This window comes from Chrysemys picta, chromosome 14 (assembly GCF_011386835.1).
Source record: "Chrysemys picta bellii isolate R12L10 chromosome 14, ASM1138683v2, whole genome shotgun sequence".
NCBI lineage: Eukaryota > Metazoa > Chordata > Testudines > Emydidae > Chrysemys > Chrysemys picta.
In genome coordinates, this window is record NC_088804.1 from 4,171,859 (window position 1) to 4,194,763 (window position 22,905).

At 50.0% G+C, this 22,905-nt stretch overlaps 1 protein-coding gene and 1 long non-coding RNA gene across 2 annotated transcripts; one reads left to right on the forward strand and one right to left on the reverse strand.

The window, feature by feature from the left end:
• Positions 1–663: 663 nt before the first annotated feature.
• LOC101944548 (uncharacterized) lies at positions 664–17,485 on the reverse strand. Its single transcript, XR_010592737.1, has 3 exons — positions 17,430–17,485; positions 7,456–7,507; positions 664–1,635 (listed from the first exon to the last, which is right to left on the reverse strand). It is a non-coding gene; the product is annotated as an uncharacterized LOC101944548 (long non-coding RNA).
• Positions 17,486–20,238: 2,753 nt separating this feature from the next.
• Positions 20,239–22,660, forward strand: LOC135975662 (uncharacterized). Its single transcript, XM_065567495.1, has 2 exons — positions 20,239–21,150; positions 22,145–22,660. Exons 1-2 carry the CDS (start codon positions 20,574–20,576, stop codon positions 22,618–22,620), a joined length of 1,053 nt encoding a protein of 350 aa, XP_065423567.1. The 5' UTR covers positions 20,239–20,573; the 3' UTR covers positions 22,621–22,660.
• Positions 22,661–22,905: the final 245 nt, after the last annotated feature.

Here is a 22,905-nt window from a genome sequence, read left to right on the forward strand (position 1 = left end):
GGCCAGGCCGGACTGTTACTCACCCCGGCCCCGCGCTTCCCCTGAGTCTCCTGGGCCTCCCTCCAGCACTTGCGGAGGAAGGTGGTTTTTTTTTTTTTTGGCCCCGCCCCCCGCCACGCGTCCCGATATTTGTCTTGGGTGATCTGGTCACCCTAATTAGCCCTCCCACCCTGCATTCTATTCCACGGACCAATCGTCTCCTCCTCTCCTGCCTATTGTGCTCATCACAGTGCTACTGGAGCGTTTGTGTTTGAATGACACCTATTAAAATGAGGGGCACGGGGAAAAAGTAGAGTTCCTTATTTTAGATGAATCATTCTTACAGTCTATCCTATCCGTGGGCAATACGTATTCATTGTCCGTAAACTGTAGCAATTAACACATTTCCCATTGACTCCCACTAACTTTTAATGGGAGCAAAATTAACACCGACACTGAATGCTTTTCCAAACCTCGCCCACGGAGTTTAACCTAGGAAATGACTCAAACTGTATTATGTCAATAAATAAATCAGACATTTGTTTGCCAGTGTGTTATGGGCACTGGAAAAAAAAGTCAATCAGATACCTGGTCCAGTGGTTGCAGTGCCAGCTTGGGATTTGGGAGACTCAAGCGGAGTTCCCTGCTCTGGTACAGACCTTGGCTGAGACACTTGGCCTCTCTGGGTCTCAGTTCCCCATCTGGCAATGGGGATAAAAGCACTGCCCTACCTCACACGGGTGTTGAGAGGTTCTCAGGCACTACGATAGTGAGATAAGTACCTAGGATAAACTGCATCTCTTCACTCGCCTGAAAACACACATGGCACAAGAGGAAGACGGATGGTCCCTGAGTTACTAAACTGGGGCTCGGGAGTTCAATTCTGTGTTCAATTCTTGGCTTTGCCACTGATTTCCTATGTGTTTGGGTGAGTTGCTTAATGTCCTTGTGCCTCGGTTCCCCATCTGTATTATGGAGAGAACAACACTTCCTTACCACCCAGGGGCATAGAGGTTAATTCCGTGGTGCCTACAAGATGCTCAACTGTTGCAGTAACAGAGGCTACAAGTCCCTGAACAGAACCTCAAACTCCTAGTAGTCTCCGAATTCCATTGTATCTTGCCTTTGTCATTGTATCTGCCTTTGACATGAGCCTACAGCAGCGGGTCTTACTAAAATCAACAATGTTTAAACATACCTGAAATTACTTCTTCCCTAGATATAGCTGTTCCATGCCTGTAACGGTGAGACATCCCATCAGCTTTTAAACAGAGCTAGTTACTGGCCTGTTGGCTAAGATCAAACCCGGGATGTATCACTGACATCGATACATCCGCTACCAAGGGACCACAGCCTGTGTATGCAAGGGATGGATTAAGTTATCTAATAGGTCTTTTTTATCTTGCACTTCTATGATCCTGTGCCCTCTAGGAGATAACAAGATGGTAAGCTTAATGAGTCTTGCTTTGAAATTCCAAGCCAAGGCAGGGATACAGATAAAAGGACAGACTTGTTAACTTACTGCTGCAAACTCCTGCTGCATAGCCTGGGCAGCAAACCGAGCCACGTGATTGACAATGGGAGAGAAGTTGGTTGGTCCGTAGAAGCGTATGTGAGGCAGACAGGCGGAGTATGCTTGGACAATGCCTTCCACTCCTTAAAGAGAACCAGACAAACCAGACATTAACTAGACAGCCTCCCAGCCGGCTCCTTGCAGTAACCTTCTACGTACACATCAAAATGGATTTCAGATACAATGGGCAGAAGCTTGAGATCGCCGAAGCTAAATTTCACTTTGCTACTTATCTTACAGTAACATCTTGTAGCCCCACCGGAGATCTGAGCCCACTTCTGCGAGAGACCATACAAACAGTGCTATACCCTACCATTCAAACAGACAGGTAACAAGTGGTAAGGGAAACAGACACAGAGAGGTGAAGTTATTCGAGGTCAGTGGCCGAATCAGGAGAAGACACTAGGTCTCCTGGGTTCTAGTCCAGTGCCCTAACCACTGGGCCATACAGCCACAGTCTAACACCAGAGTTTCTTGAAACCACCTGCTGACTTCCTCTGGAATTGTGGATGCTCAGAAGTTCAGAAAACAAGTCTTCAAATGTCTTTGCTGGAAAAGGTTTGTTAACACCAGACACCTGAGCCCTCGTGGTTAAGAGAGAGAGCTTCTAATGCCTGAATTCAGATAGGGCTTCCTTTTGGTTTTTTGGAAATATACCAAGCCACGTGAAGAATCTGCCTGAGCAGGAGCACAAATAAATGCCCTGAAAGAATCTCACCATGCCTAGGAAGGAACTGAGACAGCCATAAAGCAGGGAAAGCGGTGGAGAGACGCCACAGTCGCAGGGACAGTCTGGCTGGAAGCTTGAACCAAAAAGTTTCACTGAAGTTTTGAAAGTGTTGCTCTGATCTGTGAGTTATAGGAGGCTCTTTTGCTTTCATTACTGATAGCCCTGCTCAGGTGTGTACATGCTGGTCAGCACGTTAGACGAGAGCTACAGAACCGTCTTAGCTCAGGCTACACGAGGAAATAATCCATCCCTGGAGCGGACACTCCTTACTGACTGTTTGCCATGGGTGATCATATGATAAGGATTACATTGCTCTATCCCTACCACGTCCATTGTCTGAACTCTCCCCACCAACTTGCAGGGCACTTCTACTTTTGCCAGCAGATCTACATGCTCGGGTTATGCAAGTGGCTTGGGTGTGGCTGGCTCTGAAGTTACTATATTCTCTCTTGTTGGCTTAGTTAGCCGAGAAAAATGTTTTTTTTTTTTTTTAAAAAGTTCCTCACTTCTGAAATAACGAGGCCAAATTCTGCTCTGCAACGTGGGAGCAAAGGGAGCTGGAATTTCAAAAGGGAGCCACCCACACACATCAGAGGACAGAATGTGGCTTTAAACTCAATGCTCAGCTAACGTGTGACGCCCAACTCTGTGGCCGGGCGGGAAGCAGGAATCCAAGCCGTTTGGACAAGCGACTGTTATATTGCTCAAATGGAAATATCTAGGAGTAAAGACACACAAAAAGGAAACACACAGGCTATTTCATGCCTGCAGCTTCAGACCACTAGCTGATGGCTCCGCCTTCCAGCCTGACCGGAACAGTGTGACACCGATTTCCTCGAGGGTCATCTGTGCTCTGATCACCTAGGAGACCAGCCTCCGCCGAAGTCTTTGCACAGATGCAAGAAGTGAATGTGGCCGCACTGAGAGGTTCAATTTCCAACTGTGTCCTGAACTCTCAGCTCCATTCTTTTCCATCCCTTCACCTCTCTTTTAAAGTACACTCATGCAAAAGTTACATCTATCTGCCTCTGAACACACACACACACACACACACACACACACACATTTTGAAGACAGAATAAATAACAACTGGAACGAATCATTTTCTCTCCCCTTCTTACTGACGGGTTAAGGCTTTGGCTCCAAAGAATGGGGCGGGGCGGTGGGGGTGGGTGGGGTGGATCACTTGGTGATTACCTGTTCTGTTCATTCCCTCTGGGGCACCTGGCCTTGGCCGCTGTTGGAAGACAGGAGACTGGGCTAGATGGACCTTTGGTCTGACCCAGTAGGGCCGTTCTTATGTTTGAATATAGCTGATTCCAAGTGGTAAATTATTGCAGGACAGTCATGGTGGGCCCAGCTGCCGTATGCATAATTTCAGCTACCAGTAAGACCCCTAATCTGCAACCACCTGCGTGCATGAGGGCTGCTGGGCCTTGCCTGGAGAATTATTGGAGTTGACAGGGCTCCCCTTTAAGAACAGCAATCTGCCTGTATGCAAGAAGTTGCAGGATCTGGGTCTAAGTGTCTATTTTAGGATGGGATTTTCAACAGCGCCTAAGTGACTCGGAAGCTCAACTCTCATGAAAGTCAATGGGACTTGTGCTCCTCAGTCACTTAGATGCTCTTGAAAATCCCACCTGTAATACAGTGGGGGGAGACCCCCGAGCCCTCTGCAGTTTGAAGTATGTTTCGGCAAGCTTCCAATTTACCAAGTATGTTGCTATGACTGCCAAGAAAACCTTCCAAGTGTGCGCAGAGCAGAATGGATGCTGTGGTACCTGCCTGAGACTGCAATGATAGCTCTGAGAGGTCTGAGCTGCCCTGTTCATTTCAGTGGGGGTGTTACCACTTAACCCTAATGGTGACACTAACCCCCTTTTTAAATATAAATCTTTGGTATTCAATTGTGCACCTAATTTATGCACAGAATTACTGTGATTCCATGCAAAAATGACCAAACAAAGAGCAGAAATACAGCAGTGGTTCTAAGAGGCCCGGTGCTATTTTCTCTCATTTTACGAATGAAAGGTTTAGCATCATATTCTTCCCTTTGATATTTGTGAAAGCATCCCATTGTTAACTCCGCTGTGCTTCAAGGGTAGTATAACGGCATAATTTGACATAATTTGGCTCTTTCCACAGAATGAGTTTGATATCCACTTCCGAATAGAAAGAGAACTGTCTGAACTAGGGTTACCATACGTCCGGATTTTCCCGGACATGTCCAGCTTTTTGGTCCTCAAATCCCGGTCCGGGAGGAAATTCCAAAAAGCCGAGCATGTCCAGGAAAATAGGGAGGGGTCGGGGAGCTTGGATCCAGGCTGGAGCCGCTGGGGCTGGAGCCGGAGCCGCTGGGGCTGGCGGTGCTCAGCCGCCGGCCGGTGCCGCTTGGCAAGGGCCAGGCGGGAGCCAGTCGGCCAGAACCGGGGCCCGAGCCAGGCCGGAGCCGCTGGTACTGGGGCTGGAGGTGCTCGGCCGGCGCCGCTTGGCCGGGGCCAGGCCAGAGCCGCTCGGCCGGAACCGGGGCCCAAATTGAGCTAGGCCGGAGCTGCTGGGACCGGGATTGGGGGTGCTCGGCCGCCGGCCGGCGCTGCTCGGTCGGGGCTGGTGCCCCAGGGCCTGAGCCGAGCTGGAGTCGCTGGGGCCGGGGTGGGCCGGAGCCGCTCGACCGGAACCGGGGCCCAAACCGAGCCGGGCCGGAGCCACTGGGACCGGGATTGGGGGTGCTCGGCCGCCGGCCGGTGCTGCTCGGTCGGGGCTGGTGCCCCAGGGCCAGAGCCGAGCGGGGCCGGAGCCGCTCGGACGGAACCGGGGCCAGTGCCCCAGGGCCCGAGCAGAGCCAGGCCGGAGACACCGAGGCCAGAACTGCTCGGCCGGGAGGGCCGGACTGGGCCACACCTCCTCACGCCCCCCCCCCCCGCCCCAGCTTACCTGCTGCCTGCCTGTTTCAGGCTTCCCGCGAACATTTGATTCATGGGAAGCAGGGGAGGAGGAGGAGCGGGGGGGGGGGGGACGCGGAGCGTTCAGGGGAGGGGGCGGAGTTGGGCAGGGACTTTGGGGAAAGGACGGAGTTGGGGTGAGGCCGGGGTGGGGAAGGGGCGGAGTTGGGGCGGGGCTGGGGCGGAGTTGGGGCAGGGCCGGGACCCCGTGGAGTGTCCTCTTTTTGTTTTTTTTAAACTATGGTAACCCTAGTCTGAACATGACCCAATGCAGTGCTGTCCGAGTCTGTACATATAGCCCGGAGTGTAGCAAGGACGTTAGATCCAGAGATTCCTCTCAGGTGGGTGTTGAATCTGAAGCCTACTGATGACAATTTAAACTATTTCATGGTTTCTGCTGAAACATTCCCAGCCAGCTTTTTCTTGCAGAGAGGACTGTTCATCTGTGAATGGAACTCCAGAACAATGCAATCACCACCACCCACGTCGAATCGGATCTGTGCTCTCTTCAGATGTCCTGTTTCCAGGGAATTTCCTCCCCCCCTCTTTTGATTGAAGGCAGTTTATCATGAATAGAAGATAGGGTATGATGTGGCAACCTAAGATTTATTATGTTATTACCAAGAGGTACCCAAGCATGTGTGTCAAATAGTATTTCAACCATTATTTCTATGCATATGCACAGACATGCAAATAGTGCATAGTATCTTGCATTGCTCTGTTTACCAATCAGAGAAGTGTATTCCTATTTAATCTAAATGCTTAGTACTGGGTTAACAGCATGATAAAAGGCTACAGTAGCACAGGAGGTTTATGGAGGACCCTAGCACTGTGGTTCTGCAGAGTTACAATTATTAATGTCACTGTCCAGCAACATCTGTTGAAGGTACTTATCTGTCCCCCATTACCAGAACATCTGAGCACTACAGTCTCATTATTTATCCCCAGGAGGTAGGGCAGTGCTGTTATCAGATGGGAAACTGAGGGAACAGAAAGTTTAAGTGACTTGCCCAGGGCAGTCTGTGGCAGAGCCGGGAATTGAACCTGGGTCTCATGAGTGCCAGACTGGTGCCCCAATCATTGGACCATCTTTCCTCTCTCCAGCCAACAGAATCAGGACTATCAGTCTTGTCAGGTCGTTATCTCCATCCTCCCACCCCTGCCAGTCTGCCCGCCTGGAGGAGACAGAGTTCTAGTTCCAGGTGACCGGGGGCCAAGTCACTTTGCCTCTCTTTGCCTCGGTTTCCCCCCTCTGTAACAACAGGAGTAATACTGACCCATGATTACAAAGCTGAGCAGGTGCACTGGGGAGACACACGGGCTAACCCCATAAAGGGTTAAGTGGAACCTGGATATTAGATTACTTTAATCCAATTTAGTAGACCAGGTCTACACTGCAGATCTGTATCGGTATAACAACATCGCGCAGGGGTGTGAAAAATCCACACCCGTGAGCGACGTAGTTACACCGACCTAACCCCCCATATATACAGCGCTACATTGATGGAAGAGCTTCTCCCGTTGACATAGCTACCACCTCTTGGGGAGGTCGATTAATTACGCTGGCGGGAGAAGCTCTCTCATCAGGGTAAGAGCATCTTCACATAAGTGCTGCAGTTGTGCCGACGCAGCATTTTAAGTGTAGACCTGCCCTTGGTTTATATTATTTAGATGGCAAACTCCATATGTTGGTACAAGTGTCTAGGACATTGGGCCCCTGGTCTGTGAATGCTACCGTAATACACATAAAGAACAGTAACATAGAAAGCTCTCTGAAAATCAGGACAATCGGATAGTGACCTAGTGAAGTAGGTACAGCACAAATACTAGAGGTGTTCTCAGCAAGTACAAGGGGCTGAGACAGCTCACCTGAGATTGTCCTATTCTTGCTAAGACCTGTGTTATGCAGGAGGTCAGACCAGATGATCATAATGGTCCCTTCTGGCTTTAAATCTATCGTGGGATCTGTGAAAGTCACTGTAACCAAATTTCAACTTCAAGAGGACTTGTCAAGGTACAGGAGGCATGCAGTGCTCTTTGTCCTATGAGCCTCCAGGACACTGCACTTTTGCTTGAACACAGGTTCTTCTGAAGACTTAGTTGGGACCTGCTATGCTGCTCTTTGGAAGACACGGGTCTTTGGAAGACACCACAGGGGAGGTAACAAGTCCTAGCAGTCAGCAAATTCAGGTCCCCAAGCCAGAAAGGTCTGGGCCCACATATTTACTTACCAGAACAGAATGGGTTGGTGGGGTTGAAGTTAATGGCAAATTCGTGAGATACCTGGAGGGGAAAAAAAACAACAACCCAAATTGACATGGGAGCTAAGCACAGAGTGGGGTTTCTGGCAATAGGCTTGGCAAAAGAACGTAAGGCGGTTTTTGGGTCTGATGGGCAGAACTCCCCTGCACTGCCCAAAGGGAGTCTTGCTTTGTTTTGGCAGGGCCACCGATTTATTAATTCCCCATACTGGGTCTGCAACATTTCCTATGCCCCCAGCTATGGCAAGCATACGAAAAGTGAAAATTAACCCACTCTGACTTCAGTAGCTTTGGGGGGCTGGGATAGTTCCTTTTGCCTTAAAGCCTTTTGATTAAATCTCCGCTCAGCTTCCTGTGAAATTGGGATTCCCATCACTAATTCCTTAGTGAACAGTAAGAAATTGGGTTTGTCCACGTTGCTTCCCTTTGCCTACCTGGAGGAAGAGCACAGGGAGAAGGGCCCAGATCCTCAACGGGTATTTAGGCGCCTAGCTCCTATTGATCTCAGTGGGAGCTAGACACCTACATACCTTTGAGGATGTGGGCAGAGCCGCGGAGACGGGCCAGTCGGCTGGCACATCTCTCACATACCCCACCAAGAATCACACTCGCTAGAAGAAGTGACATTAATTCCATGTAAGGTCACAAAAGGCTCAAACGACGTTAACCACATGACACACAGTCCCTGTTCCCCATCCCTTTGCAAGCTGGCACTGCAGAGCAGGTGACAGAGGTAACCCCCTGGAATTGCTTGGACTGGCTTTCCCAACCGCCAAGGAAAATGCCCACCTTCCTAGGCAGTAGCAAGAGACACTCAAGGTCTTCAGGCAACTGACACCACATGGGAGGAGTTATCCGCCTCTCCGGAAATGGGGAGATGCTTCCGAAAGGGGATTCCTTGGGACGCTGGCAACTGAAGAGTGCCTGGCATTTCCTATCAGTTCCGTGGCAGCTCAGCCCGACCATTTGCAAAATTAATAGCAATGCTAATTGCAAAGCTCTCCTCAGGAAGCTACTCCCAGCATCAATCACATTAAGAGGCGCTTGCTTTTATTGCTCCTAATAATTTCTGCTCAGGCCATATGAATGAATGACTCAGGAAGTGCTCTACCAGTCGGGCTCCCGGGGGAGTGCACAAGCGTAAGTGAGAGCACGAGTGATAAGAACAGTCGATGAAACACAGCCTGAGCCAGGTCTCAGTGCACATCTCTGCCATTCCAGTGTAGAAGATTTGCTCAGCAGCTCTGGACTGGTGATTGCCAGAAACCACTGCACCGTTTCTTGGAACAACTCCACGGAATGCCCTGGTGATAGGTGCAAAGGATTCTAAGGCCCAGCAGGGAAAGACCAGGGGTGAGGGACTGAATGGGGAAAGAGGCTGGGAACCCCTTCAGTAGCAGATGCTTTGAACTAATCAGCATGTACTGTTCTCTGACGAGGCCTAAAGAAATTAGAAGAGAGGAATGACTCCTTGAGACCCACTAGCGATCTTGCTATGCAGATTGGAGACTGTGGATACTGGCACGACAGAGAATCTCAGACTAGACAGATCAGCAACAGGGAGATGCACCACTTTAATCATAGACTATCAGGGTTGGAAGGACCTCAGGAGGTCATCTAGTCCCACCCCTTGCTCAAAGCAGGACCAATCCCCAACTAAATCATCCCAGCCAGGGCTTTGTCAAGCCTGACCTCAAAAACCTCTAAGGAAGGAGATTCCACCACCTCCCTAGGTAACCCATTCCAGTGCTTCACCACCCTCCTAGTGAAATAGTGTTTCCTAATATCCAACCTAAACCTCCCCCACTGCAACTTGAGACCATTGCTCCTTGTTCTGTCATCTGCCACCACTGAGAACAGTCTAGATCCATCTTCTCTGGAACCCCCTTTCAGGTAGTTGAAAGCAGCTATCAAATCCCCCCTCTCTCTTCTCTTCTGCGGACTAAACAATCCCAGTTCCCTCAGCCTCTCCTCTTAAATCATGCTGGGAGCTGTGCCCCACCCCCGGAGCAGGGCATGCTGCTTTCTTTAGCCTAACTCTGCTACCAGAGAGTGCGATGCGTTGGTTCAAGCACAAGGGTGGGCTACAACTCGGGTTCTCGTAACGAACTCTGCCAGTGATTTGCTGTGGGTGAGCAATTCACTTAGAGCTTAACTGTCAAACTCAGAGGAGTAAATGTAGGCACTTAAACTGATAATTTAGGCACCTAAATAACTAGTCTGACTAGCAGTAGTGCGAAGCATCCCCAACTCCCTTTTTCAACACTGCTGACAATTAGGCCGGTTATTTAGGCCACTAATCTCAGGTGCCCAAATGTGAAGATGCAGCCTCAGTTTGCCAGTGATATTGGGGATAATAAATCCCCCATCTCTTACGGGTTTTGAGGGTTAAATAATGTATGCAAAGCGCCTTGATATCCTCAGACAGAGGATGCTGCAGTCCACGAATATTAATAAAGCTAGTGAAATGAACCTTAGGTTTCAAGGGAAGTTAGCGTTAACTATCCCTGTATATGACACAAAAACCTTCCAGACTGCCAGGGAAATACAGAGCTGTCTTCAGCATGTCCCCCATCTCCCCTTAAAATACATGCTATCTAGAGAATAAGATGACTTTCTTTTTTTGTAAGAGTCAGTGGAAAAAACTCCTAAAACTCTTTTTTGCGTTTAAAGCCGATTAGCCGTTGTGCAAGGTAACGTTACCATTTCCTCTCTGGGGCTCTTCATGCTGGTTTAGGGCAATCAATAATGCTGCCATTCATATGCACAAGCCCTGACCTGATGACCGAAGCATGTGCCAAATCTTCAGTGACTGGGCTCTGTAATGCAGCGTTCCCTTGGCTGGCAGCGTTCCGCAGACATTACACACCAGGCCTGTGTACCAGAGAGCAGACTGCAAGGTGACAACGTTACAATGGCAGCATTGGGCACTCAAGACCCTTTCTGCTTCTCCGGTCCCCTGATATTTCCCAGTGTAACCCCCCTCCTATCTTTAAGGCCGTCAGGCTTCCCAGCTGAGGAGAACGGATGGCACAGCCCTTTGCAGAGCCAATCAACAACAGTTCCTTGGGGCTCATTCAGTGCCGGTTGAAGTGAGTGGAAAGCATCCCATTGACCTCAATGGGCTTTGGCTCAGACGCCTCAGCCGGTTAGAAACACCCCCGCCTCCCCCGCCGTATGCTGCAACTCTCCCAGATGAGGAGTACGCTCAGAAATGGAACCGGTCTCTCCTAGTGAGCTGCACAAGGGCATTGCTCCCAAACCACTGGGTTGGCTCAGCAGGCAGCAGGGTTGGAAGAGAAGAAGTCAAGGTGCTCCTATAACCCCATCCCTCCCAACTCGACTAGAAACCCTCCTTCTCACAACTCATGGCTAAAGGTGGGCGCGGACATTCTAGTTAATTCAGGATCTCTCCAGCAAAAGCACTTCTTCAGCCAGATGGTGCCTATAAGTGCTGCTTTTAGAGCAGACAGAGGAACACAGCCAGGAAAGATGGCCGGTGGATAAGGCCCAGGACTAGGATTCAGGAGACCTAGACTCGATTTCTAGCTCAACTACAGACTGGGACCTTGGGCAGGTCCCTGGTCTCAGGGTCTCAGTTTCCCTATCTGTAAAATAGGGATCATACTTCTGTCGTCTGGTCTAGGTACACTGCTTTTTAAGCCACCGTCTATTAGTACAAAGGCGCCAAACTCTGATGGAGGCCCTCGGTGCTACCGTAATACAAAGAATAATAAAACAAACAACAACATTTGCTTTGGGAGCCTTCATCTACCAGCTCAGAAATTAAATCAGGTTGGATTCCAGAGTCTACCCGTGAACCCAGATCTCACGCCAGGCATTAAGCGGCATGGGGTTGGGGGATGGGATTTTGAGCAAAAATCCATCCAATGCCATATACCCTCTGTGTCTTCCCACTGAAGTCTAAACCCATCTGCTTCCTTCTCCCATCTCCGACAACAAGACGGCTTGAGGTTCTCCTTCTGGAGACGCTAGAATTTCAAGATGTTCTTTGACATTTCCATTTGTGTGCAAAATATCGTATTCATATCGGTTCTTTGAGAGCATTTGGCAGCACCATGGCAACAAGCGCATCACGGGAACAAAGCATGATTTATATGACTCTTATCTTTAATGATCTTCCCCATTTCTATTCCGGTCCTCACACTACGAGAGCCACACGCCTCTGTGGTCAAGTTTTAACCTGCTGCATGTACCTTTTATTACACATGGGAGGGGTCTTATTTACAAATTAACAGAGTGACAGGGATCTCAGTGAGTAATGGCCATTTTGGTTTTGAATATCAGGAAAATCCGGGCAGTGCTGAGGACCCAGGACTAGAAGAGCAAGTTACATGTGGGAGTCCGCACCTGAACTGACAGAGGGCTGCAGACCCAAGACTGAAATAAGCCAGGAGCACTGGAAGAGAGGAATAAGGCTTATTTGCCAGAGTGCAAAGACCCAGGAATAAAATAGCACAAAGGCTGCAGATCGGGACTGAGTGGTCTATTTTCTGGTGTCAACGGTCCAGGGTTCACTACCCAGAGCATCATTATCAACGTGGTCACAGTTTTACGTGGAGTCAGTGGGAATTAAGGGCCCTTCGTTTCCATATGTTCATTAAAGGCTTGATCTTCTGGCATTCTCCTTTCTGAATGTGAACAGGACTGGAATCCGGAATGTGAAATTATTATTAAGACAGTGCCAGTGCTGGGCTGGGGGTTTTACAAGCAGCTGTGAAGACTCGGCCCCTGCCCAGACTACCTCTCAGCAGTTTGAGCAGCGTGGCAATATTCAGAGAGAAACCAGCCCATGATGCATCTGGAGCTTCCATGTTCTCTTCAGTCCCATTATGTTTGCAATTTCTGGTTTCTGTCAGTCATAACAACTGGTGGGAGAATTATTCACTGCAAGTTGTTTATGGAGATTTGTCCCATTGAAACTGGTGACATGACAGACAGTGACATATACTAGTTAGGGGGAGATGAATCATCTCCAAGGTGTACACTGGGAGCCTGATCTGCAGGCAGTCAAATGGCAGTCTGCCTGCATGCAGACCACAGAATCAGACCCAGCGTGGTCAAAAACCTCACACAGAGAGGTGACGGAGAAAGAAGAGACAAAGAAGCCTGGAGCATATGGTCAGTCAACATCAAGTCACTCAAACACTTCCAGCGACATACCCAAACCATTCTTCGGAGAGCGTTTCGTTACCACGCCTTCCTCTCTTGGCTCCACTGGCAACAGACCAATGTCGGACAGCACACCTCCGCCCTGCCTACCCTGCCACTCCCACCATTGTCCTTCCTGGAGGAGCTGCACCAGTGAAGAACGGCAGATCCCAGTTTTGCAGCTGAAGATTATTTGGTAACTTCAGTTAGAGCAGGAGCCAGCCAGAGCATGCATGGAGCAGGGCACCCTGGCGCTCTCCATAGCACAAGTTACCCATTTGTTGTCAGATTGAACACCAGCTGTTTATGTTGATCCATAAGCTGTTCATGGTTGGGGCCCTGTGCATCTCAGCTGAGGTGCGTTAGCTGTATGGCTGGAGGGGGCAGGGAGGGAAGGGGAACGGAGTCTAGCAATGGCCTGGTCTGCACTACAGAGTTAGGTAACTCTGTAAGCGTCCACATTAAAATGTAGCTCCCACCAATGTCAGTCGCCCACTACATCGACTTAATAACTCCACCTCATGAGAGGCACAGTGCTTAGGTCAATGGGGTTCGGGCGACGCCGTGTCTGTGTAGACACTGCATTACTGACATCGCCTGTTCCCAGCTACAGCCCGTGCTGACTACGGGCTTCCTGCAGCAGAGCACTAGCATCAGGACAGCAGCAGGGTCCACACCACGGGAAGGAGGGTAGGAACTGATTTTGGTGGGGGAGAGGGTGGCTGTAGCAACTGACTTATATGGGGCAAATGGCTCCAGGTCTCAACCCTAGGGCAGGGCAGGACGGGGGGGCTCCATCTGTCAATACCCCACCATGCCCCACACAGTTAAGTCGGCGGAAGCGCTCCTGGTGAGGACACGCACCGCCCACAGAAGTGGCCCAGAGTGGACATGAAGCATCGCTTTAATGACTTAAGTTGACTTAATTTTGTAGTGTAGACATGCCCAGTGAGGTTCCCTCCACATTGGAATTTGCTTCTCCCTTCGCCCCCCCCCCCCAGCGCTGACTAGGGAAGACAAGGCCATTTGGGGCAAGTTGCAAGGCCTCTCAATGATACTCAGGCTATTTTCCAGAGGAGATGATTTGAAAGGAAAGTGCCCTGAGTTTCTTGTGATGGACGTATGGTGTGGCAGTATTTTTTCGTACATGCACCTAGAGAACACGGTAGGTGTATTTTTGTAAGTAACTATAAGTCACTGATGCAACCAACGATTTTATCTCCATGGGACTTTGTGGCTGAATAATCAACAGCAGAGAAACTGCATCAAGTTCACAGAATCATAGAATATCGGGGTTGGAAGGGACCTCAGGAGGTCATCTAGTCCCACCTCCTGCTCAAAGCAGGACCAATCCCCAACTAAATCATCCCAGCCAGGGCTTTGTCAAGCCTGACTTTAAAAACCTCTAAGGATGGAGATTCCACCACCTCCCTAGGTAATCCCATACTGAAAAAAGCATAAGGGAGAAAATGCTCCAAGGGCTTGGCCAATGGGCTACAGAGCAGTTCACCTTTAGCCCACAGGTTCAGGTCCAGCCCACATGGGTACAGACCTTAAGGGAATGTCTACACTCTAATTAGACCCTCATGGCTGGCCTGTGCCAGTGGGCCCAGGTTAAGGGGCTGTTTAATTGTGGTGTAGATGTCCAGGCTATACATTTTTCAGGGCAGGGCTTTCTTTTTTATTCATCTGTAAAGCGCCATCAAATCAATACTGAGGCTAGAAATCCAGACGCTCCCCAGCTGGTAGTTTTCAAACAGAGAGATAAGGAAAAAATCACTCAGCGGTATCAGCTCAGGTAAAGGCCTGTCTTTAAAGCTAAGGTGGGTTGCAATTAGGGGGTTAGGGGGCCACAACCCCATCACTTTTAAAAGTGGGAGGGCTTTTTACCAGCTGTAAGGGCGAGTGATGGGGGGAGGGGTGAACAGTAGTGAGCAGGGGGGCAAGGTCTTGGGAGGAAGAGGTGGCGCAGGAGCGGGACCTTGGGGTAAGAGGCAGCATGAGGGTGAGGGTTTGGGGGGTGGGCCACGGTTCGGGCTCCCGTGGCCTCTCCATTTTTAGGGAGTTTCCTCTGCTCCTGATATTGCAATACAAGGCGAGCAGGAGAAAACAAACATCTAAAACCACCTCCCTTTATAAGCCCTGTGGGACGTAGCCCAGGGCATTTCATGCGTGTCAATGGAAAGGAGATGGGTAGAGCTGACTGCAATGATTTTGCCTGGATGATTTTCAGTAAATGCCTTTTCTGAAAAACCAAACTTCTCCACAGGACAATTGTGATTTTCCACACGGAGAAGCGAAATGACGGCGCCGATCTCAGTCTCTGCCATGAATCTGACAAAAGCTCTGTGAGCTCCCAGATTCTCGGCTGCTGGAGCCGGGCAGAGAGGGAGGAGAGAGAAAGGCTGAGTTCTTGACTCAGCCTCTCTGGCCTCCGGGCTAACAACACTTTTCCCGCGGGAAGGGATGTCCGGCTAGCCCCAGAGCCTGGATGGGAGGTTAATTTATGTCCTAGATTGGTGCATTTTAAAGACTGTTTGAAAACCATAAAAACCAGGTTACATAGGCCTTGCTCAACATTTAGCATCCTCGCCTTTGGTTATGAAGTGCACAGCTCAATAGGGCAGAAAATCAGCAATGGGAAAAGACCTGTTAGGCCATCTAGCTCGTGCCGACAGTGTATTCTCCAAAGATTCAGCCCGCGCAGTTTGAAGTGCTCCAGTATGGAGCCGCCAGATCTTCTCTTCTACAGTTCACAAACCCCACTGTCGAGAGTTTTCCTACTACTCAGATGTTTTGCTGCCTCAATGCAGAAGTCGATCCAAGGCTCATTGAAGTCAACGGAAAGACTACGAGGCCCCAAAGCATGTACCGTGTCTGGAAGTGGGAGAGTCTCGCTTGCAGTACAAAGAGTGCCGGGGCTGGTGGAACATCCTACTCACTAGATATGCCACGACGGGCACTGCTAGGATGTTTTCGCCATTCAGAAGCAGAACATTTCAGAGCGAGGGGGGTTAGTTAGCAGGCATAGCAATCCACCCACTCCGGACACAGAGAGCACCGCTATAGACATGAGACACAAGCTGAAGTTTGTTTGACCATTGTAACACCTCACATAAACATGCCTCTGAAGCCACGTGTGGAAACAATGCTGTCATCAGAATTCCCCATCAGAAGGCCAGCTTTGGGTTGCAGCCTGTTCATGATAATGAACTTCCAGCGTAACCACTTTTAAACAGCCTGACCTCACGTCACCTACGGACCCAATCGGTGGTGCTGAACATCCTCAACTCCTACTGATGTCACCAGAGGCACCCAGTGACTCATGGGATCGGGGCGGTAGACTACTTTCTTTATGGCAGGATCCACATTGTCCTGTCTGAAGCACCATGCATATTTATGGGGCTGGAGAAATAACAATTTCACCACAAAAGGGGGGAGAGATGTGTACTGAAATCTCCCGCTGTAAAGGCCTCAGAAAGGCAAACAGGTTACCAATAAATCGCTCTCCCATTGGACAAGACCAGGTCCCATGCCCTCCCTCAACCAAAAGCAGAGATGCGGTAGTCCACTTTGGTCTAGAACCCCGCCAGAACCAATCTGGATACCGGTCAGATTTTTGTCACTGTACAGAGGCCAATATTGCATGTACACAAGAACAGGACAATGGAATGAACACAAATAACTGTGATGGGGAGACGCAGACAGGTTCAGTGTTCAGCCTGTACTGTTCAAAAACACAGAGAGATTTGCTGTGTGCTAATTTACTACAGGTCTTAACCCGACAAGATTTCACGGGCTAAATTCATTCATAGACACCAGAGGAGTTCCACCACAGATAAACATGGCCCAGTATTTAGAGCCAGAAACTCAGCAGGAGGATCACATATACTCTAAAATGCCTTCTCCTATAGCACGGACTGGCTCTTCCGTGAGCCACGGGTGTGAATTCTTTGGGATCGTAATTCTGCCAGCTGGTCCAAAGTCTCTGCAGGACGTTACAGCAAACAAACAGAAATGCGTGTTTACTGTGGAAACGCTGACTGGGCTGGGTGTGTAACGATGCTCCGAGCACCGCACCATATGCTAGGGGAGATTTTTTTTTTTTGGCACGGGCATTTGTAGAACCACGTCTGCTTTAACCATTTGAGTGCCTATTCCCAACAAAGATCAACACGGCTTTCAGGAGATTCGCGGAGAGCCAGCACTGGAAGTGACCGGGCTTTCAGCACACCTGAGAACGCAGACTGTACAAGAGACAATCCTTAAGGTGTAAAGATTTTAAACCTATGACTATCTTGCTGGGTCCATTTCCACACTCTGCGTGTAAAACGTTACACAACGGACATTCCATTTCCAGCCCCTTTTGTTTTCTCCTCTGTGTCTGTCTGACACACTTACCAAGTGGGCCCTGCCACTTTCCCCGAATCATTCCTGCCTCCTGCCAGGAAAGTGACTCAGTGGCTGACTATGCCAATTAGTGCCAATGCGGCTGCTTTAATGCCAGCTTGAAAGGGAGGGAGAAATTGGCTGCCAGCCTCCCTCCCCCCACTCCACAGACATATACAATCCTGTTTCCTTCTCCAAAGCCTGAAAACCAGAGCCCTTCTATCCCATCCCCCCAGCCCATCCCCTGCATAAAAAGCTCTTGCAGATGCAACAGGCAGCCATTCTGTTCTGAACCCTCAGGAAACGACACACAGCTTTATTCCTGCGCAAGTGGATGCACACATTTTAAACATGCAGCGCATATGGCAAGCAGAGTACTTTACCTTCCAGTCTGGCGGTAACTGGGCACCAAATCCCAGAGCAGGAAACATTTTGTCTCTTTAAAAAACCCAAAACAAAACAGGAAGTGTTACTGACTTTGCACCCCCTTCCCAAACATACAACAACACTTCTTTACTCATGAAAGGTCTGACGAGTCTGGAAGGTTCTCAGCACCTGAAGCGGTCACTGAATACAGTGGGCGCTGCAGATCTGTGGCACCTTCCCACAGTCATTCCCAAATCGCGAGATTATCTTTTTAATATCTCATGAGTCTTAGGCCAATAGATGTGGGGGCTTTATTAGCCCTTGGGTTTTTCAGCCTTCTAGGGGGTCACGTTTTCAGGCTTTGCTCTGCAATCACAAGAGCCAGAAATTTCTGACCTCTAATACAAGGGCTTATGACTCAGGCTCTCTTCCTACTATACTCACCAGCAGCAGAGACAGCACAACTGGCAGCCATCTCAAACTCACATCCAAAAACACTTACCCTGACACTAGCACAGCAATGTGTCCTCTCTGCTCTCCCACTCTTCTCTGGGTGGCTCCCAAGCAAATAAGATTGCTGATGTGGTCTCCCAGCCACTTAAAGCTCCAACAGGCTCATCCAGGTATTCCGTGTGCAGGAAGTCCAAGCTGGGGAAGAAAGAGCAGAGTGCCCAGAGACTATTATACAGCACAGCCCTCCCCTCAAGTCACCAATGGCTCTTGACAGGGGGATGGGACACTAGGCACCATGTATCAAAGGAGACAGCCCCATGCACAGCATTCAGCTCAGGGGGAAAGGCCCCTAACCAGGCCCACTTGCCACCCCACACAGAGCGGTGCAGGGCTGCAGGTTCTGAGTGCCTGAACCAGCCCCATCAATCATGGAGTGCAGGGAACTCCAGGGGGTTCCTTCACACTGCCTGATCCTCTCTACCAATTCCTTGGCCTTGACATGAACTTAATTCCTAGAGAGCCCAAGAGGCTGACTCTACCGCCCCCAGCAGCTGAAGAGCTGCAGTGCCGGGCTCACATCTGGGGGTGTAGGTCTCACCCAGCACATGGAACTCTGCTTCCTTTGGCAAGGAAACTTCAGGGGATTACAGAGACAAACACCTGAGGGAGAGGAGTCTTAGGCTTTCACCTTGGACAGGTGAGCACAGGGCACAGAGCTCCAGGCACACCAGACAGCTCACAGCCATTGGGGAAGCGCTGCCAAACCCAGGGCTCCATTTCAGAGCAAACTATAACATTGCAACAGAACCTCAAGCTCAGATCAGGCTCTGTGCAGCAAGAGCATAGCAGGCCAGCTAGGATTAATACTGCTCGGCGCAGGGGGAGGATCAGTAGCTGCTCTCCTACAATGGGAATAAGATCCTTCACCAAGACACCAATCAGTACCCTGGCCAGGACTGTGATAGCATCTCTAGAGATGAGAAAGTGCAGTACTGACAACTCTTGCAATTATATTGCACATTTCCCAATATTTGGTCTCTTTCTTAAAGCCACACCTCCTGAAATGCTGTAATGAGGGGAGAATCTCAGCTTGCTTTTTAAAGAGTTTCTAGCCTCCATGTTGCAGAGAAAAACTTGAAAACATCACCATTAAAGGCTCCGAAACCAAACACAAATAAACAAAGCCTCAAATATGGTATTAAAAATATCCCATGATTTTCTAGCCAATCTCATGATTTTGGGGGACCTGAATCATGATATGTGAACCTTTGGAGGTGGCAGTTATGGCAATTGACTCAGCTATGTGCCCATGTGTGGCTCTGTCCACCTGGAGGGTGGCACAAGCATCCAGAGCTTTGCTGATATTCCTGCCCTGCATGATTACAAGGGTTCTCTGACTTCTCACCTCCAGCTATGCATTGGTGTCTCCCCCTGTGTTTCACTCCCTAGCTTGGCCCTGCCTTGCACCAAGGGGATGAAAAAGGATGAAAACCCACTAATGAGTCTTTAAAAATAAAATTCATCTGATCTTCTAAAATGCCTTAATCATTATCACATGATTATTGTATGGTGTCAGGACAGGGCAGAGTTAAAGTTGTTTGGTGCCTTAATTGTGCACCAAATTCTTCCTTTACCATGTGTGGATTTCTTCTGTGAAACACCTTAACTCTCAGTTTCCTTTGTTTGTAATGCTTGGTTTTGGATAACCTCAGCACCCCTGCACTATTTTTGACCCTTAAATTAATGATACATACTCCCAACCTTAACTCCAGTTTAACTCAGAATTCCTTAACTTAGAATAGTTATTAAGGAGCTGCTAAAGTTCCCCAAAAGAGGCACATTGGCACTGGGGTCACAGCAATCTGTGTCTGTTGGGCAGAGGGGCCACATGGCTGGGCAAGGAAGCCAAGCCTCCATGTAAAGGAGAAAGCGAGAAGCCCAGAGAAGGGGCTGGAGCCAGTCAAGGTAAAGGGCTGGAACGGAAGGTACTGAATGCAGGCTGTGCTTGCTGCAGGCCCCTAGCTTCTGCTGGCATGTTGCATGATGGTCACCTGGGTGCCATAACCCTGGAGACAGATTCAAATGGCAGCCGGGTCCTGCCCAAGTGGGCTTGGCCTCTGCCCACAGAGGAGGCAGCAGAGCAGCTGCGGGGAGGGGAGCAGGGAGGCATCTCCCCTGGAGGAGGCTGGTGCCCCACAGGCTGGGAATTGGGCTCTAGGCCAAGCACTGGAGCACCCACCGTGGTGTCATGACCTCACAGGAACCCCACGGGGGCTTAGCTACATTATGCCCTGTCATAAATATACAGCTAAGGCCTGGTCTACACTAGGCGTTTATGTCGAAGTTAGCACCGTTACATCGAATTAACCCTGCACCCGTCCACACCGTGAAGCTATTTAGTTCGACATAGAGGTCTCTTTAATTCGACTTCTGTACTCCTCCCCGACGAGGGGAGTAGCGCTAAATTCGACATGGCCATGTCGAATTAGGCTAGGTGTGGATGGAAATCGACGCTAATAGCTCCAGGAGCTATCCCACAGTGCACCACTCTGTTGACGCTCTGGACAGCAGTCCGAGCTTGGATGCTCTGACCAGCCACACAGGAAAAGCCCCGGGAAAATTTGAATTTGAATTCCTTTTCCTGTCTGGCCAGTTTGAATCTCATTTCCTGTCTGGACATCGTGGCGAGCTCAGCAGCACTGGCAAGGATGCAGAGCTCTCCAGCAGTGATGGCCGTGCAATCTCAGAATAGAAAGAGGGCCCCAGCATGGACTGATCGGGAAGTCTTGGATCTGATCGCTGTGTGGGGCGATGAGTCCGTGCTTTCCGAGCTGCGCTCCAAGAAACGGAATGCAAAGATCTACGAGAAGATCTCTAAAGACATGGCAGAGAGAGGATACAGCCGGGATGCAACGCAGTGCCGCGTGAAAATCAAGGAGCTGAGACAAGGCTACCAGAAGACCAAAGAGGCAAATGGACGCTCCGGATCCCATCCCCAGACATCCCGTTTCTACGAAGCACTGCATTCCATCCTAGGTGCGGCCGCCACCACTACCCCACCACTGACCGTGGACTCTGAGGATGGGATATTGTCCACGGCCGGTTCCTTGGACATGTTAGCGGACGGGGAAGATGAGGAAGGAGATGAGGAGGACGAGGCAGTCGACAGCGCTTACAACGCTGATTTCCCCGACAGCCAGGATCTCTTCATCACCCTTACAGAGATCCCCTACCAACCGTCCCCAGCCGTTAACCCGGACACAGAATCTGGGGAAGGATCAGCCAGTAAGTGTTGTAAACATCTAAACATTTATTTGTAACAGAACAGGAATATTAACCAAAACAAAAATGGGTTTCTCATGATTAGTTTGCCCTAGGCGCTTAACGTTTCAGTCCTGGGCAGTGCAACTATTGAAAAAAATTCTAACAATGTCCGGTTTTGCATGATTGTCCTGCCCAAGCCGCTCTACTGTTTAGTCACTGCCAGTGCAGCTAGAGTAAAATGCGGTCTATATGTCCGGGGATAGAGCAGAAATCCTCCTGGGACATCTCGATGAAGCTCTCCTGGAGGTAATTGGAAAGCCATTGCATCAGGTTCCCGGGGAGAGCGGCCTTATTGGGTCCTCCGTAGTATGACACGTTGCCGCGCCACGAGACAATCAAGTACTCGGGAATCATTGCTCTGCACAGCAGGGCGGCATACGGCCCTGGTCTTTGGAGGCTTTCCCGGAGCATTCTTTCTTTCTCGCTGTCTGAGATCCTCATGAGGGTGATGTCGCTCATGGTGACCTGCTTTGAATTAGGTAGGGGAATGTTAGTGTTGGGACTGCTTGCCCGTTCCTTTACAGAACTGTAACCGCTGGTTTGCGGCCACGCGGTGGAGGCGGGAGAGGGGCAGCCTACAGGGATCGTTCCCGGGGACAGCCGCGAGGGGGTGGGACAGGAGCACAGTTCCTGCTTGCCGGATTGCTGGCAGCAGGGACTGACATTGCTTTCTATGTGAAATGAGGCCATTGCTAATATTAAAGTTTTAAGCTGCCACAAGTCTACGGCTTACCATGTCTGCCTGCTACAGAAATTCCGGTGTCCTGCCCCGCTTCTCAAATCTGCTGTGCAAGACCCCAGGCACTGAATGCGAAGGCCGAGAATTTGACCTTGTGCTGAGTGCGCATGTGATAGGTGCTGTGCATGGTCTTGTTCACAGAAAAAGACTATGTTCTTTGTTCACAACTACATTTATCTTTCTGAGGAATTCACTCCCTTTTTCCCATTCCCAAAGCCACATCTGCGACTGTCTCACAACCTAGCCTGGCATCACACTCCCAGAGGCTAGCGCAGATTAGGCGCAGGAAGAAGAGGACACGGGAGGACATGTTCTCGGAGCTTATGGCCAGCTCCCGAGCCCAGGCAGCACAGCAGACCCAGTGGCGGGAGAACTTGTCCCAAATGCACCAAGCAAACATGGATCGGGAGGAGAGGTGGCGGCAGGAAGACCAGCAGGCGACTCAAACGCTGCTTGGACTACTGAGGGAGCAAACGGACACGCTCCGGCGCCTTGTGGATGTTCTGCAGGAACGGAGGCAGGAGGACAGAGCCCCGCTGCAGTCTATCTCTAACCGCCCTTCACCGCCACCAAGTCCCATACCCCCCTCACCCAAAGTCCAAAGAAGGAGGGGCGGCAGAGTCTGTGCTAACTCTCACTCCACCCCTGCAGGGAGCTCAAGTAGTAGAAGGCTCTCATTCCCCAAAATTTGACAAGTTCTTTCCTTCCTGCCTCACACAAGCCCCTGTCCAAGTTTCACCTCCCAGTTCCATGTGTAGTTGATAATAAAAAATATGTTTCTCTTAATTACTGTTTCCATCATGTTCTTTTGGAGGAGGGGGGGAAGGGGGTTGGTAATTGGACAGGACAGTCACCTTTGGCAGGGTACATAGGCGGGGGCAGGTCCAGCAGCAGGGCACATACACAGTGCAGTGACTAGTTACCCTGGTCAGTCTGGGAGGTGGTTTTCATGTTATGTGGTGGGGGGTGGGTTGCTC

Excerpts from the sequence above, each read along its gene's own strand:
- LOC135975662 (XM_065567495.1), top strand. The coding sequence starts at position 20,574 with ATGCAGAGCTCTCCAGCAGTGATGGCCGTGCAATCTCAGAATAGAAAG. Across the intron at positions 21,151-22,144 it reads ATCTGGGGAAGGATCAGCCA|CCACATCTGCGACTGTCTCA; the intron begins GTAAGTGTTGTA and ends CCATTCCCAAAG.